The sequence below is a fragment of the Lygodium microphyllum genome, chromosome 18 (assembly GCF_053477565.2).
Source record: "Lygodium microphyllum isolate KBCC chromosome 18, Lygodium_microphyllum_v1.1.10, whole genome shotgun sequence".
Classification (NCBI taxonomy): Eukaryota; Viridiplantae; Streptophyta; class Polypodiopsida; order Schizaeales; family Lygodiaceae; genus Lygodium; species Lygodium microphyllum.
In genome coordinates this window covers 114,270,072-114,289,065 of record NC_141152.1, presented here as the reverse complement: position 1 = coordinate 114,289,065, position 18,994 = coordinate 114,270,072, and the positions used below count along the sequence as shown (strand labels likewise).

The following is an 18,994-nucleotide window of genomic DNA, read 5'->3' as shown; positions in this document are numbered from 1 at the left end:
TCCTTCCTCTTTTAGCTTCATAACCACTTCATAACCAACAAGTCTAATGAGCAATGAAATATTGAGTTTCATCAAATATCTAATTTGAAATTTATATACTTCAATTCCTCTATCTAAGCTATGCTGAAAATGATACGTAATTAACTATTTACACATGAATAATAGTAGCAAAGAACCCATAGTCTGATGGATACCCTACAATGTATCAAGGGAGTCTTAATTTGTGTGATTTGGTACCTAATGAATTGATGATAGTAAGAAAAAGAAGATAAGAACATGTGAGTCTATTACTAGAAAATAAAAGTCGATTGGTAGCTACTTGTATATTAGCTACAAGGAGTAGACAATAGTGCTAATATAGTTATGTAAACAATGTGCGAAAGAATGTGTAATTATAATTGAAAGGACAATAAATCAATTTTGGAATGAAGAAAACAAACCTTGGTTTCTCAAGAACATGCATTCAATGTCATCTATGCAATTCTCTCCCAATATGCTTTTGATACATTTTCCATTATTTGTCTAAAAAGTCTCTCTTATATCTTTGACTTCCTTTGTAATTACATGCTTGTTATGTAGGTATCACTCGCGCAAGTGTACTAGTAGTAGTGAATCATTGTGTTGGCATTGTTATAACTGCATAGAATTTTCTTCAATGGATATACCAAGATGTTTAATGCATTTTCTATATTTGGTTGCTCATATGGGTCACAAAATTAATTAAGATCAAATGCATTAAACAAATCAAGTATGGGTCAACATCATGGGGTAAAAACTTACTTTTGTAAAAAAATTCAACATCATACTTGACTCTTTTTAAACAAATGTTCCCTTTAGATATATGAGGAAGCTACTACTTTGCTAGTGATGTTTGAGACATAAGTATTAAGTCCACCTATTTATGCATATATTCACCCCTTAGTTTTAGAGTCTCGCTTACTCTCGGATATATTTATGCATATATTCACCCCTTAGTTTTAGAGTCTCACTTACTCTCGGATATATTTATGCATATATTCACCCCTTAGTTTTAGAGTCTCACTTACTCTCGGATATCTTTGCCATTCTATCTATTTTGTTTTCTTTTCATTCTTGGAACCTTTTCTACCATTGGGATTCCTTTGTCCATGTGGTATTACTATAGTTCTTGAAGTGACCAAATTTAGATGAAAGTCTAAGTCGTGTTATTTTATTCAATCTAGGTATTAGCTACTACATCACCATGCTTTGCAATTGTAGCTCTAGGCTAAAGAATGTGTGCCAGATATGTAAATATCTATTTATGTTATTACACTACATAATTTGAGGGTACCCTTCATGTATGTCCATAATAATGAGAAATATTTCCAAAAGCACCTAACTTGATGTATAGAGATTTGTCTCTATAGTTGGATGTATAGAGAATTGTCTCCTTTCCAAAAAAAGGTTGACCAAAGAGGAAGCTACAGAGCTAGGTAATGAGAAGCTATGGAAGCAATATAGGCAATTGCCTATCATGCACTACAATGTTTAAGCGTCTTCTTAATGGGCTTGAGGATCCTTTTATCATGAAGCTCAAAATTTAAGGCCATTTCAGATGATTGTAGGTTGCATTATATAATACACCAGAAAATGTATTATATGGAAATTTTATTTATATGACACATGGGAAACAATATATCATACAAAATGGCCATATGTAAAAATTTATAGAGACTCTATATTGTATCTCCTGACAAATTTGATCGTACAATTGAAAATATCCTTCAAGCAAAAGAATGTTCCCTATTAGATATACCAATATGGAACATTATGATCAAATCTAGTGGATGCTTGCCTCTACTTTGAAGGACTTGAGCTTAAACACTAAGGTTTTAGAATATTTTAGAAAATATTGTTAAAATAATATTTTAATATATAATAATTTATAATAGATTTATTTTACTCCTTTTTAAGTGAGCCCTTAAATAGGGATGATTTAGTTATTCAACTCCTCTACCATTAACACTTTTGGTATAAAATTTTAACTAGAAGATATAAAATCCTTGTAAAATAAATTTTAGATATAGAATATGATTAAAATGTTAAACTAAAAGATATAGAATTCTTGTACACTAAAATTTTTATAATTAGTGTACTGGAAATTTTTATGTAATAAAACTAGTTTTATAAAGCACTCACTTCATGTGAACAAATTTCCCCATAAGCTATACGAAATTGAAACATTATGATCCAATCTAGTGCATGCTTATCTCTAGCTAAAAGACATGAGCTTAAATGCCAAGGTTTAAAAATTATCAAGGATATATTTTAATATTAATTTTTTAATATATAGAATAATTAGTAGCATGTTTCTTTTACTCCTTTTTAAGTGAGCCTTTATATAGGGATGCTTAAATTTCAACTCTTCTACCTTTAATACTTTTGGGTTAAATTTTAAACTAAAAGATATAGAATTCTCATTAAGTAAATTTTAGATCATTGATGTACTAGAAAAAACTATACATTAACTTATATTTTTAAATATTTAGTTTTGTAATAAAAAAATTTATAGGTTAACTTATATATTTATAGATCTAGTTTTATAAAGAACATACTTCATGCACACGAATGTTCCTTTAAAGCTATACCAAATCGGAACATTATGATCAAATCTAGTGCATGCTTGTTTCTAGCTAAATGAGCTTGATTGCTAAGGTTTTATATATATACATAATGATTGGTAGCAAAGTTGTTTTACTCGTTTTTAAGTGAGCACTTAAATAGGAATGTTTAAAATTTAGCTCCTCTACTTTTAACACTTTGAATTTTTAAACTAAAAGATATAGAGTTCTTGTAAAGTAAATTTGGATAATTAATATATAACTAGAAAAAACTATAGCTTAATTTATATACAACATTTTGAAAAGTAACTTTTATATTAATTAGTATATTGCATTTTGTTGAGTTTTGTAACCAACTCAAATGCATTAAGAAATATAAAAGAATTAACTACTTAACTAACTCAAACATTATAGCAAATGATATGGGAGGGCAAGTATCAAGTTAGCATGTTTACTTTATTTAGAGTAGACCTATATAGGGTAGATATTGATTAAGCATTCACATGATATATATTTTCTTCAAGGAGGCTTGCATAATTAGGATTCGTGTAAAATATAACAAGTAATAGAATTTTAAACGTCTTTAATATGATAATTAGAGTACACAAGCCTTTATCATTTTCATTATATCAAAAAGAAAACTTAAATTAATCGACACATAGTGAATTGGTTGTTGGCAGTCCATTTTTAGCTCAAATGTTTTGTAATCTTAGACCATGACTAGCTAGTGATCATCAAAGACACTAGGGCAAGTGCATGGAGTGATTAGTTGACTTTCAAGTGGTCAAAAAATTTGACATATGATCCCTCCAAGTGGTACCTCAAGGATTCTTATATTAGTGGTTTGGACTCTTTGGTGTCTCAAATATGGTACAAACTATGATAGGCAATACTAGTTAATTTTGACTAAGTTTGGGGACTCTATCTTCCAATATGGGTTCACATTCAAATTTTTACAAAGAAATTAAAAGCTTTTCAAACATTTGATAGAGTGTACTTTTTAAGCTCTTTCTTGATGCATAGCATGCCATGACATTCTTCATATTTCAAAAGATTCCAAATTTATGTGACCCCTTGGTTCCTTTGACTCGTTCTCTCTTCCAATATGGTGTCACATTGAAATTTTTGCAAAGAAACTCAAAATTTATCAACCTTTGATAGAGTGTACTTTTTAAGCTCTTTCTTGATGTAAAGCATGCCATGACATTCTTATATTTCAAAAGATTCCAAATTGATGTGACCCCTTAGTTCCTTTGACTCACTCTCTCTTCCAATATGGTGTCACATTGAAATTTTTGCAAAGAAACTCAAAATTTGTCAAAGTTTCAATAGCTAGTGTGTACTTTTCAAGCTCTTTTTATTGGCCTATAGCATGCCATGAATTGATCATATTACAGAATATTCCAAATAGATGTGACTCTTGCATTTGGATATCACATCAATTTGGAATACTTTGAAATATGTTGAATATGATGGCATGCTGTAGATTCAATGGAAAGAGATTGAAAAATACAATCTAAGGTCTAATAAATTTTAAGTTTCTTTGCAAAAATTCCATTGTGATCCCATTTTTTAGTCCAATTTTCATAATGATATAAACATAGTCTATGTTACAAGTAGTGGGGCTACACAATTGAATTGTTTCTTTTCCTTCAAGTCATTCGAGGTCTTGATTTTCTTAGCCCTCAAGGTTTTCTTTGATCAAATATCTTGAGGGGTCCTAATATCAAGTAATAAGGCCTTTGCAAAAACACAATTGTTGCACGTATACATATGGATTGCTAGTTCTTCCTTTATGATACATGGCAAGTAAATTGAGTGCTTTTGTGGATCTCCTTATGTCAAGAATTATCCTTAAAATGTCCTTGAGATATATCTGGCATGCAAAAGGGTACTCATATGCATGATGGAGATCCCTTTGTGGCTCATTATTAATGGATATGTAGTATTGGGTAGTGAGATAGCATGGAGTGATTTTTTTGGTCTCAATAACGTGCCAAGGTGTGTGCAATGATTTCCCTCATCATTCTAAAAGCCAATACCTTGAGGGGTACTCGGTAAGGTAATAAGGGCTCTTCTCCAATCACAATCATGGCAATAAGGGTCAAAGCACTAAGGGCTACGAGTCGAGTTCAAAAGGTGCTCAATGTTTGATTCTTATGGTGTTTTCTGTAATGCAAATATAGTCTCTTAGGAGTATAAGGCTAGTGATGCTTTAGGGATCACAACATGGCCTTGATGTGATTGCTAAAGCTCTAAAGAGTATTAAGGCATGAAACATACTTGAGGTATTCTCTTGTGCAATATAATGAGGGTACTAATTCAACTATCATCAAAGTCCCTCTTCAATATAGCAAGCAAATACTCCCTCCAATAGTTGGTAGTCACTCTTAAGGAAACCAAGATAAGTGTATGGAGGATTTCTTAACTTTAAGGGGAGTAATGGTAATGAAATGCAATCCCTCAGGTATTGAAAATACCAATACCTTGAGGGAAGTTAGCTCCACAAGATCCAACGAGCTATAGGGCTACGTCCAAATGCCTTTAAGGTATACCAAGGGTTAATACCTCAATGGATCTTAAAGGCATATGGACCTCTATGTTAGGAAAAAAGGAAGCTTAAACTATTTGGACCCAAGCACAAGGTGCTTACGAAATCAAATAGGGAACCACCAAATTCTAGGGTTGATGGTTGCATAAGGACTTAGGGGTTCACTGTATGTAGACCCTTACTATCATGTGTTTTTAAGGCCCGATATTTTGGGGCTCTTTCAAGTGAAAGCTGTTGAGATGGCAAGCTCAACACGTGCGGACATTGATGATGGACCGCCTTGCTAGATGGGTCCACACGTCTACACTTAGCACGTTGGTGGTCATTATGATACTCACATGGCCATTGACTTATCACTTATTATATTTAGTTTTTTACACCTACCTACAGCTGGCAAAGATATAGCGCAAGTCGATTATTTTAGTCTCTTATGCACTATTTGACTTAGTAGGCCACTTTCCTTTATGTTGTATCTTATCTATACTTTGTATACATTGTATAGTGTGTGGAAGAAGAAGAAAAAAATCAGCAAGAAAACGTTTTGGCCTCCATCTCTCTTCTTGTGTTCTTGGGTGAGCTTCCTCTTGTGTATATAGTGTGTGTTTGGCACAGCAGTTCAAGCAAGTCCCTCCACCACATGATTCTTGACATGGTATCAAAGTCGCACCACTGAGAGAGGCTGATTTTGAAGGCTGAAGCGAAGGAAAAGAAGCAAGCAAGCAATGGGTAAGAAGCTCTTCCATTCTTCCACTCTTTCTCTTGGATAGTGCATGTGGAGGCACCAGAAGCAGGATAGAGTGAAAATCTCAGATTGCTGCGAGATTTGGTGCGTGACCAGAGCATTGTATATTCTAGATTAAGCCCTTTAGGAGTTACCCGCAATTGTTTTGGGCATCTGAGGCCATTTCAGGCCCCGTTTTAGAGCCGCAAGGTTGCGGACAACAATTTCAGGGTACACTATGATTTTGGATGTATTGACCGAAAGTGGGTGTACATGTTACAAATTTTGAATTTGTAATTTTTGAGGTGTTTGCTAGGAAGCAAACATAAAGTTTATTTGCAAACAAGTTGTAGATTACATGTGCTACTGAGCAATCAATGAAAAATGTTGCTTGGTGTATTGCTGTGCACTTGTTGTGAAAGGCTGTAGAAGACTAGCTTGTTGTGTTGTATCCTTTTTTGTGATAATGGCAGAGAACAATGGAAATCCCATCATTGAGAAGCTCAACAAGAACAACTACCCTTCATGGAAGTTCTGTGTAACGAACTTCCTCATTGAAAATGGCCTTTATGAGTTTGTTTTAGGTGAAGAAAAGGAGCCAAAGCTGGGTATCCCTCCGACTACATATGAATTAAAGGCATGGAAAGAGTGGAATGCAAAAGACAAAAAGGTGATGTACTGGCTATCTACAGTCATTGATAATACTATGCTGAGACATATCAGGAATGCAAAAACTTCACATGCAGCTTGGACAATTTTTAAGAACATGTTTTCAATAAATACAAAGGTACAAAAGATTCAACTCAAGCAAGAGTTGAATACATTGAAGAAAGGAAAAATATTGTCAATGAGTATATGTTGAAGGTGAGGAGCACTGCAGATGCTTTAGTAGCGATTGATGCAATGCCTGATGATGATGATTTCATTTCATTCGCTTTGAGTAGACTCAATAATGAGAAGGTATGGAAATCATTTGTTATTTCAATATACGTACGGAAGCCATTTCCAAATTTTGATGAGTTGGTCTCTCTCATGATTACCAAAGAGATCAATATGTAGGGTGACTCGTCTGAAAGAAATGGTGAACAAGTCCAAGCATTTTACTCAAGTTCAAGAAGTGGACGTGGTAGATCCTCTTTGAGAGGCCGTGGTATGGATATGCTGGCGATAACCAGCAAAACAAGTTCAATCCGTAATTTGATGAAATGCAGGTTTTAGGAGGCCAAGGAAACTTTAGAGGCAGGGGGAGCTCTAGAGGAAGAGGTGGATGGCAGAACAAAGGTTCTGGAAATTCTCCTATTGTTTGTCATTATTGTAGCAAGACAAGTCATATTGCAGCCCATTGTTATGCTAAGAATGATGATATTCGTAGTGGTAAATTGCAGCAAGGAAACTATGCATCGTCTTCATGACAGAATGAAGACAAAAATGAGTGCTTGTTTATTATGTAGCATATGATGAATGTAGTTACAGGAAAGGGGACACATGATGATGTATGGTATGTCAATTCAGGTGCATCTAACCATATAACCAATCATGTTGAATGGTTTGGAGAGATGCATGACTTACAAAATCCACGTTATGTGCAGACGGGTGATGATTCACGTGCCACCCAATTTCACACATTGCAAAGGTTCCTTTGTCCTTGCATGATGGCCAGACAAAAAGTCTGACAGATGTATTACATGTGCTATCAATCACAAAGAATCTAGTGTATGTGGGCCAAAAGGTAGAGCAGGGGTTGCAGATCCGATTCAATGCAAAAGGTTGTTTTGTAGAAGACTTTAATGATAAGTACAGGTTAGTCGCAAAAGGAAGTAGATTTGGCCGCATGTTCACTTTAGATGTTGGAATTCCTCCAATGAATGTTGCTATGTATACTAAAGGAAAAGGAGTAGTGCAGATATTGAAATATAGCATAAACGTATTGGACATGCAAATATACAAAGGCTAAAATTAATGCAGTCCAAAGGATTGGTTACAAGGTTGCCTTCTTTTAGAGTTGCAGAATTACATAAAGTCTGTGAGGCATGCTAGTTTGGTAAACAAGAAAGACAACCCTTCTCGCATAACAGAGAAGTGAGCAGAATTATACTTGATGTAGTGCATACAGATGTTTGGGGGCCTATACAAAATGTATCTCTTGGTGGCAGCAAATACTTTGTCACATTTATTGATGATTGTTCAAGGAAGCTATGGGTATATTTCATGAAGAAAAAAAGTGATATATTTAAGCACTTCAAATCTTTCAAGGCATCTGTTGAAATAGAAACAGGCTTGAAAGTGAAGTGCTTGAGATCAGATGGAGGGGGAGAGTACCTTTCTAATGAGTTTAGTGGCTTCTTGAGGACTCATGGGATAAAAAGGCAATTTACTTGTAGGTATACCCCACAGCAAAATGGGGTTGCATAAAGAAAAAATAGGCATATTGTAAAAGTTGCACGGGCATTAATGGCTAAAAAGAATATGCCAAAACATTTTTTGTCTGAAGCTGTCCATACTGTTGTCTATATTATGAACAGAACCCCCACAGTTGGAATTCATGGGATGACTCCTGAAGAATGCTTTACTGGTAAGAAGCCTGACGTATCACACTTAAAGGTATTTGGATCTGTTGCATATGTTCATGTGCCAGATGAGCTACGAAAGAAGCTTAATCCAAAGGCTGAAAAATGTGTTTTTATTGGATACTCTTTAGAGCAGAAAGGGTATCGTTGTTATAACCTTGTCATAGGTGAGTTTAGAGTGTGCAGGGATGTTATTTTTTATGAGATGAATAGTTGGTATGCACTTGCTAATGATGTATTAGATGATGATAATGATCATGATAGTTATGTGCAGAAAGAAAAGCAAGAACCACAGAGTCTTAGTGGACCAGAAACATCATCTGGTACTACACCTACAGTGAGCCCTTGGTCTAGGAGACTAAGAAGTAGCCCCACATCTTCATGTGTATCTATAAGTGTTGCAGGCAAAGACAAAGGAAATAAGAAAGTGCTAGATGGTAATGATGCATCTACTAGTCATTTGGAATTTAATGGGGATTCTAATGGTTCAGAGAGTTTGGATAATAAGCTTGGTATTCCTTCAGTCAAGGACACCAAGTGTACATAGAGCTCATAGTAATGTAAAGGCTCCATTGAGTGATCCAGTGGTACGCAGGTCTAGCAAGGTCAGATACCCTATTAAAAGATTTGGCTTTGAACGTTATGCAGCTTACCATTATGCTTATATGGTGAAACTAGTTGAGAATGTTGAGCCCACTTATTTTGAGGATGCTGTTGGTCATGCTCATTGGGATGCAGCAATGGATGAGGAGATGGCTATATTGGAAGCTAATAAGACTTGGGATTTGGTACCCTTGCCTAAGGGTAATAAAGCTATTGGTTGTAAGTGGGTTTACAAAGTCAAGCATAATGCAGGTGGCTCAGTTAGCAGATATAAGGCTATGCTCAAACATATGGCATAGATTATGAAGAGACATTTAGTCCAGTTGCTAAGATGGCAACTATTATGTGTGTGATTGCCTTGGCAGCAACCAAAGGTTGGAGTTTGTAGCAAATCGATGTTAAGAATGCCTTCTTGCATAGTGAATTGCAAGAAGAAGTGTATATGGAGCAGCCACCAAGTTATGAGGATTTAGAGCGTCCCACAGATGTGTGCAGGTTAAAGAAGGCGCTCTATGGGCTAAAGCAAGCACCTAGAGCATGGTCTGACAAGATTGGAGAGTATCTTGTCAATATTGGATTTTGTATTTCTGATGTTGATCACTCACTTTATGTGAGAAAGAGAGATGCAAGTTTGGTCATCATAGTCATCTATGTGGATGACTTGATTATTATAGGTGACAATGACAATGGGATTGCTGAAGTTAAGGACTTCTTGAAGAAGCAGTTTGAGATGAAGGATTTGGGTGAGCTGAAATACTTTCTTGGTATTGAGGTGATCCGATGTGATGATGATATATGGCTATCACAAAGGCAGTATAGCTTGGATATGTTATTCAAGTATAGTATCACAGTATGTAAGTCTCTTTCAATACCCTTGGAGCAAAATGTGAAGTTGAGTGCCGACGTTGGGGATGAGATAGAAGACCCTACTATGTTCAGGAGGATGGTAGGGAGTTTGATTTACATGACTATCACAAGGCCAGACTTGAGCTATGTTGTTGGCCTTGTTAGTCAGATTTTGCCTAGAAAGCCTCATTTGGATGCAGTTAGACGCATATTGAGATATGTGAAGTTCACTTTACATTATGGACTTTTTTTATGAGGCAAGTAAGGATGTACAAGTTTTTGGATACACAGATGCAAATTCGGATGGTAGCATGTTAGACAAAATATCTACTAGTGGATTTATGTTTTCCCTTGGTAGTGCAGCAGTTACATAGAGCAACAAAAAGAAACCTACAGTTGCTTTATCCACTAAGTATAGAGGTGTTGCTATGGCAGCATGTGAGGTGGTATGGCTACAAAAGTTATTAGGTGATTTGGATGTGCAGGGAGATGGTCCAGTTGTCATTCATTGTGACAACATGAGTAGCATACAATTAGCTAGGAATCCACTGTTCCATGCTAGGACAAAACACATTGAGGTGCACTACCACTTTGTGAGAGAGAAGGTACTTGCAGGAGAGATTGGCTTGGTATATGTCAGCACACATAATCAGATAGCTGGCATTTCCACAAAGGCACTGGTGCAAAGAAGCTTCGAAAGTTCCGAAACTTACTTGGAGTTACACAAATAGAGTTTAGCTTGAGAGGGAGTGTTGAGATGGCAAGCTCAACACGTGCAGACATTGATGATGGACTGCCTAGCTAGATGGGTCTGCACGTCTACCCTTAGCACGTTGGTGGTCATTATGATATTCACATTGCCACTGACTTATCACTTATTATATTTAGTTTGTTACATCTACCTACAGCTGGCAAAGATATAGCGCCAGTCGATTAGTGTAGTCTGTTATGCACTATTTGACTTAGTAGGCCACTTTCCTTTATGTTGTATCTTATCTATACTTTGTGTACATTGAGCAGTGTGTGGAAGAAGAAGAAAAATACAGCAAGAAAACATTTCGGCCTCCATCTCTCTTCTTGTGTTCTTAAGTGAGCTTCCTCTTGTGTATACAGTGTTTGTTTGGCGCAGCAACTCAAGCAAGTCCCTCCACCACACGATTCTTGACAAAAGCCACTACCACTCCTAGTCGTGAATGACAAGTAGTGGCAAGGTTGCAGGCCATAAGGCAATGTCAATGAGAAGAAGTGTTAGCTTGAATTGCATTATCTACCTTAGAACTTTCTACTTTAGTACTTGTATGCATGTAGGTTCATGGGATTAGCATATGTAAAGTGACCTTGGATGTTATGTGGTTTTACCTGAAAGGATAGTACATGTCCTAAGCATTAGCAGTTCTATCTTTTTATATCCTTGATCATTTAAAAATGTGAAAATCTTTAGGACAGTGCTATACAAGGTCGCATATGTCTGGTTCTTTGAATCTATGTTTGTCTTCTGAAAACTAATGATATCTGTGTCAAGTTATTTATTCAGGATTTGTCATGATGACCATAATCTGACTAATATTTTTCAAGAGAGTGGTGTTTTATTGATGACTATAATATGTATTTTACGTCTACGCCCTATTCCTAAATATGAAATGTTTATTATGGCTGTAAATCCATTCAAGAAGTTGTCTCAAGTAATATGTATACTTCGAGCAGGTTGGTATTTCATGTGTTTTTGTTGTGGTCTCAAGAGGCCATGACAAAAACTATATACTCTTTGGATTCAAGAAAAGTCATGATGAGAGTCTAACTGTTACTTGCATTAGTCTAGAATGTCTACCTTTATTATAGAAGAATTTAATATCTTCTTTGCTTAAAGGATCAACATTGGGATAGTGTAATGCGAAGACTTTCTAAGTGCTATATGGATGTGTTCCCAACCATGAACATAGCAAGAGTACGACAAAACCTACTACTAGACTTATTTTCTCAAGTCCCAAGTATCTCGGATCAATAGTAAACCATTTTCTATACAAGAAAGTGCCAACAAGTGCATCTCACAATGACTAGTTCTCAAATATGTTTTTGATAGGCATACAATGCATTTAATTACTTAAGCATACAAGTTCAAAGTCAAAACTTTGCAAGTTTTGCACCCCTCCTCGATGCTGAACTTTGCAAATGCAAAGTATATACAATACAACCCCATCCGTGTGCTTCTAGTCATTTTAGTGGACCCAATTCCAACTTTTACATGCATAGTTTGATTCCTTTTTATGCTCCACAATACTTTCAAGGTTTCAAAAATAGCAAGAAACCCTAACTCTATTGATGTATTTTGTTATTCAAGATGAATGCCTTAATTCCCGATACATTTAGTTAAGCAAATGCAATGTATACGATTGATACATGCTAGTGCTTGAAGTGTGATGTTTAATGAGTTTTTTGAGTCTCTAATCTACCACACACTCTTATTTCTTCAAGAGATCCACACTCTTTACTCTACTACCTCTCACAAGTAGTCTCTACCTCCACTTCTCTCACCGTATGTCATGAACTCTTCTTCCATCACACCTAATGAAAGCAAAAAAAAAAAAAGGTAGAACGACAAAAGAAAGACAAATGTTGGTGTTGTTATCTCCTTTTCAATTCTAGTCTAATGACTATGGGCAAAGCTCCAATATTTGATGATCTAAGGATGGGCAACTCTTTTAGAACTCTTGAAAGCTTCAAGTTCCTCCTTTTTTATCCAATCCATTGTTGCATGCTCACATGAGCAGAAAGGAAAAAAAAACTAGAAGTGGCAAGAGAAGGAGAAGAGACGAAGCCTCTTCTTCTCTTCACTCACTCTCAACATGTCTCAATATCTCCCTCACTCTCACTTACTCCCTTCATTGATCAAGTTAAAAACCCATGATTAACCTCAAGTAAAAGAGACTGAAATAGAAATAGACCTCGTGGAATGACAAGTGTTCTCGATGACATAAAGGAGATATTGGACAAACTAAAGACCATAACGTCAACTTTAGCAATAGGGTAGAGAAAGTCCTAAAGCTTAGGGACAATATAGTACATATCAATGCCACTATGGATATAGTCATTGTCAAAATTAGTATCTCATTGATCAAAAGATTGAAGATTTAGTGAAATGTACCATAAGCTACCAAAAATACCATATCCAAAAGTTACAAAATGACAGATGCCAAAAATAGTAACTGTTAAAAATACTAAGCAAAGGGCTAACATCGAGAAATAGCAAGAAAAAGTAATTGCCAAAAGTAGTAGCTATTCAAGTTCAAAAGATTGAAGAATCTGTCAAAGGCACCATAAACTATCAAAAACACCATATCCAAAAGATATAAAAGATGACACTTGCCAAAAATAACAACTGCTATAAATAGTAAGTAAAGTTAAGAGCTAGAAATAGCGAGAAGAAACCAAGATAGGAGAGAAAAAACTATTAAGGCTCCAATGCCTCTTTGGCTTACATCACTATTCATAATTGCAATCCCATTATTGTTCCACCATATTTTAAAGGAATCTACAACCTGCAAAGTATGTCTATTATAAAATTCATGCCTACTGCAAACACTACCACATCTACCCTTTCTCAATTGTTTATATCACACAAAATCCAATGTGATGCCTTGTGTAGAGGGCTTCAAGAAAACCAAGCTCAATGTTGACATCCTCTCTCTAACTGTGTGATCTTGCCAGATGTAGCAGTATGCCAAATATAATAGCACAAATGTGTAACTACAAATTGTTCGTAGACTTGTTGTCCCTCTACAAAAACCATATCTCATAATGCACGTACTATCAAGAGAGGCCCATGCAATCACCACTCTAGGTTGTCAAAGGCTAGTAGTTCCTATGTAATTTTCATGATTTTTTGCCCAATATCAACATTGGAGCACATTGAATCTATATCCATTCTTTTTGTTCAAGTAAGAAAGGTTGATCTTCCTCCTTGTATAGCCATAGAATACAATAAACTCTTTGGATCATGAGGCATGCCAAAAAATGGCAAGGCAAAAGAATGGGTGGCATACATATGTGGCGCACATGTGGGGTTGTAGGTTTATCACATTGATAGATGTGCGACATGCAAACCTGCATATGATTTGAGTGGCTATCATTTTGAGAACATAAGAAAGTTGATGAATTTCAACCAAGATTGCTAAATCAACAATCTTAATGGCCTTGTGTGAGCAACGTGCCCCATCAATGAACTTACTAAACTACACCAACATAACAATGTAGAATGTGTTGATTGGTAAAGAAAGAAAACTCTAGCACTAACACAACACTCAAGGCCAAGGGCATATCTCTAAAACATTACAACCCACTCAAAGTGCAATCCCACATGACCTCCACCACTAACTATGAAATGGATCGATATCAAGCTACTAGTTTATCATACTCAAAAGCCTCACTAAATAAACCTCCTAACTATCGACAAGTTTTGCTTGTTGTAGATAGTTAGCTTTATTACTTTTAAGTCGAGTTCAATAACATAGATATGTAAAATATTTTATTAATTTCTAATAGTTCAATATGTTTTTTTGTTTCCAAATGTTAACATTACATGAGTTAGACCTCTCTTTTTTGGCTTGAATTGCATATTACTAAATTAAATATATTTTTAATGAATATACGTATCAAATTTATATAGCATATCAATATGTGGTTTATGTTTTCAATGACGCGTAAGTGACATCTAAAGAAGTAAATGTTCAAATCATACAATACATAAGCACATTGGATATGGATTACTACAAATTAAAAGTCATACTAATAATATTTTGAAAAATTGAACACATGTTTGTGAAAATTTAAGACATCCAATTATATTGTTGAGAGAGAGAGAGAGAGAGAGAGAGAGAGAGAGAGAGAAAGAGAGAGATACACACACACACAAAAGCTAAGTATTTTCCAAAAATCACAAATTGAAAAGTAAAATACAATTCACTTTTGTATTGATTTTTTTCATATCATTGGAATCTCATTTTGGATCCATGTGGTTTTGAATAAATACACAATACAAGTTTCAAAATGCACATCGCAATTTGCAAACAAATCATGAAGAAAACATATAGTTTTTAAAACATGAGTTTCCAATTTAACATATATCATGATTTGACACACATATAGAAGGTTGTAAGTGATTTTCCTGGTGTGGATAGTTGATTTAAAAAATAAAGCTGGTGATTCACCCTTCAAGCATAGAATGAAAGTTATTGCTAATCTTTGCTCTAGAACATAGCTACAGAGTTTAGGCACGCACGCATTCAGGATGTAGCGAATGAACTCCTTGCGACTTTGTTTGACAGAGTTATATTCTCATCCTCAACCACACTAGCTAGTAGCTATACATGAGAAAAAAACCAACACGGAATGCACCGGCATTGAGATTTAGATTAGATGTAAGATGTAAACCGGTCGTAAGGTGCCCATGAAACCTCGGTATGTGGCAGTAGAGCAATACCTGATGTCCTCTCCTCTGAACCGGTATTCATACGTGTACAGTGATGATCAATCCTCTCAACCCTGCCATCCAACCACAGCCACATCCGGACACTAGAATTCTACAAAACTACGGACAGGCTCACACGGGGGTGTATATACCTGACCCGGTTCGTGAGTGCCTGCCAATCAGTAAGAGAGCAGAAAAGGAGGAGCTTCTGTGTTTCTCTGACAGGAAGGCTTCAGCTCCGAGGCAGTGTAAGGATGTCCCAAAATCTCCTCTAACCTCAAGAGTCTTAGCTTTCTGGCTGTTCTTCTCCTGCTGGGCGCCTGCTACTCAGATCTTAACGGAAGGATGCATTCGTATATTCTTTCCATACGAGCAGTGATGGCCTGTTTGTGGGGCAGGCCGACCGACGGTTTTGACAGAATAAGGATGTCCCCACGCAAGCTGTCACAGTCAAAGCTCTCTGTGAGATAGATAGCAAATGGGTTTCTCAGATTTTGAGACATACTTGGAACTGTACCACAATCATTATGGAATAAGAGCCTAACCTTGGCCATTCGCCAGACCTCATCGCATGCCTTTCCACTGCCCTGTAGAACCGATCCAGATAGTATACTGTCATGCCATAGTGCTGCAAGCTCTCATCTCCATTCTTTTATTGACACGGCAGCACATACGGCAAGAAAGTCCGTCAGTGGTGGCGATCCTGAAATTATCCCTTTCAAACACAGAAGCATCCTTGCACAAAATAGGCCTCTCGAGTCTTACCTGTCCCTGGTCAGATATTATTTGACACGCTATCACAGTCCTTTCAACCTCTGCTAAGAGCATCCGCCTATGCAAGCGAGCAGCTCTGCCCCTGCCTTCAGCACCTTTACTCTGTTCACAAAAAGCATGTCTAACCCTTTTCCAAAAACATGGAAGACTTTACAAACTTCACTATGGGAATAAAAGGTCTGGCAGCACGTGAAATTTTTTGAAGGCTCTCTCACCCGTAACAAGGAAACTTTAAGAAGCCAACCAAGAAGGATGGCAAAGAGTAGTGCTGGCAATGCTGCTAAAACTGCAAAATTGATCTCATTTGCTCGAAGAATTTGATTCAGCTCCAGCATAGCCCTGTGAAGTTGCAATTTGATTGAGGTTTCTTAAAGCGATATCCTTAAAAGCTTTCGGGTTCAAACAGCGTTCATTCGGGACACTCAAAAATCAACTGGAACATGCATCTTGAACAGTCCACATTCACTATAGTATCACTTGCTGCATAGGACAACAGACAGCTTGCAGCATTGGTGAAGTGCTTTAATGCTTAAGATGTTACACAAGGGGGTGCGAGAGAGCAGTTAGACACACCTGCAACAGAGAGTTCAAGCTGCAACAAACAATTGAATGGAGAAACACATTAAGGCAAGCAGAAACGGGTTATTGAGGGTAACGAACCCCAATGAATAGCCCATGAACTCCCATCTAAATCTAAAACAACAATTGGACTCAAAAACTAGCAGGGCAACCAAATACTGACTATTGTGGGAAGCCATCATTAATCTTCAAAATCAAACCGAGCACCCTAGCCTTCCTCTGCTCTTGGTATTATCCCAGAAAGCTTACCCAATACTCTTGCTCTTCTACCCTGCTTGCACTGCAGCCAACAGCATTCTTAATGGCCACCACCTTTACCCTCCACTTTGCCTTCAGCCTCCATCACCAGCTTCCTCAATCTCACCTGCCCTCCTCGTCACTTTCTTATTCATGAAGATAATTGAATTAAGTAGTAAATATTTACATCAGACCATCAGGTCAGCATACCAAGACTCTAACACAGAGATGTCACACAGAAAGAACAGCTGGTGTGGAGCGAACAATATCCAGCTAGGTGTTGAGCTAAACATGCATTAGCTTTACTTAAACAGCCCCAAAACATGCTTAATTAATGAAGTAACCTTGTTTATTTAAAAGAAATGCGTTCCTAGAGAGTGTCTATGTCCCATAAGCACAAACCCACTTGGGAGGGCCTAAACTTTCTATAAATAGGTATGCTGCCCTCCATTCAGTTATAATCTTGTTTTTGCAGGTTTCGGGTCTTTTCAGCTTGCTGCCCACACCCCTTTCGCAGAGGACATCGCAGTCTCAGCTGTCCCTTGCTGTCATCCACAGAGTCTGGCACCTATTTCTAGCCTTCCACCCGCAGTTTGCAATTGTTCATAGCAGAGCGACTATTGCTAATCACTCTCAAGCTACCGCCTGCTTAGTTTTCTCTCTCCTCAGCCTGTCCCAGCGGATTTTCTCTCTTCAAAGTCTGTCGCAGCAAATTCTCTCTCCACTGCATGCATTTGCAGATTTTCTCTCTCCTGCCTGCGTTCAGCTGCTTTTTCTCTCTCCACAGCCTGCGTTTGTTGTTTTTCTCTCTGCAGCCTGTGTTTATTGCACTCTCTCTCTCTAGACTACCGTCTACTTCAAGTCCAGCCATACATAGGCTATGTTTACTGTTGTTCAACATCCGGAGACTGCCTTGCTGCGATTCGGGATCCGTTCAAAGTACCACACTCTCCAACTCATTATCCCTGCCCTGATCCTTGAGATACATGAGGTCGAGGTTCAGTATTTATTCACTGCATAGTGTGTTTACTGCATGAGCATTGTCTATTCACACTCATATCACTTCATTTATTTTGTGTGTTCATTGTCTCTGAGTTATCCTAACCCTAACTGTGTTCTTTTATCAGTCTGTGCTTTGTCCTACGGTTTCTGTTTGTGTTTCTATATTAGGTGTTTCTTTACATGGTATCAAAGCAAGGTTCTCTGAGAGAAACCTAGGCCTTGATCTGAAAGCTCTCCGCAGAAGTAAGAACAGTAGGTTCAAATGACTTCGAATACAACAACACCAGTTCAATCTCCAGAAACATCTATGTCGAGAACCGAGCGAGAGTGGATAGATCAGCTTGCTCCACAAAGTTCCGACATGGTGAAAAACACTTCTGACCACAAGGAAGAAACAAAGTTATGTAAGTTATCTGATGAAGAATATCACATGATCATGGCTTAAAGAACAAAAGAAGATTGAGGAGCTTGATCGAAGGATTTCTCTTCAAGAAAAGCTACTCAATGAAGGAATACATGATTTTTTCTCTTCAGATTTTGCACATAAGTGTGATGATGTTGCAGGGCCGTCGAGACCTCCATCAAAGATGGGGCCCCCTGTTGGAGAAAAAGATCCGAAGTATATTCCATTCTTTTATCCTCTTTCGTCTACTCTAGTGCAAGGTACTTTAGATTCGTCTTTTGTTCATTCGTCTTTTGCCTCTTCTATTTTGCAATATATTGGTAGAAATCATAAGAAAAAAAGAGTACAGTCTGTTGACTACGAAAAAGATCCTCTTGAGGACCAATTATTGTATATTAACACACGTCGTAGGGATTATAAGAAAAAACCAAATACTTCTTCTACCCTTTCTTCTTTTCAGTTTACTTCTCAAAATCAGAATGAATTTGGAGTTCTTATTCCTTCATTACATGGTGCATCTTCACCGTCACCTTTTCATTTTCAATCATTGAATGGGAAAAATGAACAAAATGCATCTTCACCTTTCACTCCACAAATTCAAAACCCACCCATCTCACCATCTTCTTCAGTTGCTTCTCCACTTCCATTCACACCATTCACATTCC

The 18,994-nt window shown here is 36.9% G+C and overlaps 1 protein-coding gene across 1 annotated transcript in view; it reads right to left on the bottom strand.

Annotated features, from left to right (window-relative positions):
• Positions 1-14,895: 14,895 nt before the first annotated feature.
• LOC148021272 (protein DGS1, mitochondrial-like) overlaps positions 14,896-18,994 on the bottom strand; it is a 105,510-nt gene continuing 101,411 nt past the window's right edge. Inside the window, exons 11-14 of the mRNA XM_087699133.1 lie at positions 16,324-16,447; positions 16,100-16,210; positions 15,880-15,983; positions 14,896-15,775 (exon numbers count right to left, since the gene is read on the bottom strand). Coding sequence (XP_087555259.1) covers positions 15,658-15,775; positions 15,880-15,983; positions 16,100-16,210; positions 16,324-16,447 — 457 coding nt within the window. The 3' untranslated portion in view covers positions 14,896-15,657. The remainder of the gene's footprint in view (positions 15,776-15,879; positions 15,984-16,099; positions 16,211-16,323; positions 16,448-18,994) is intronic.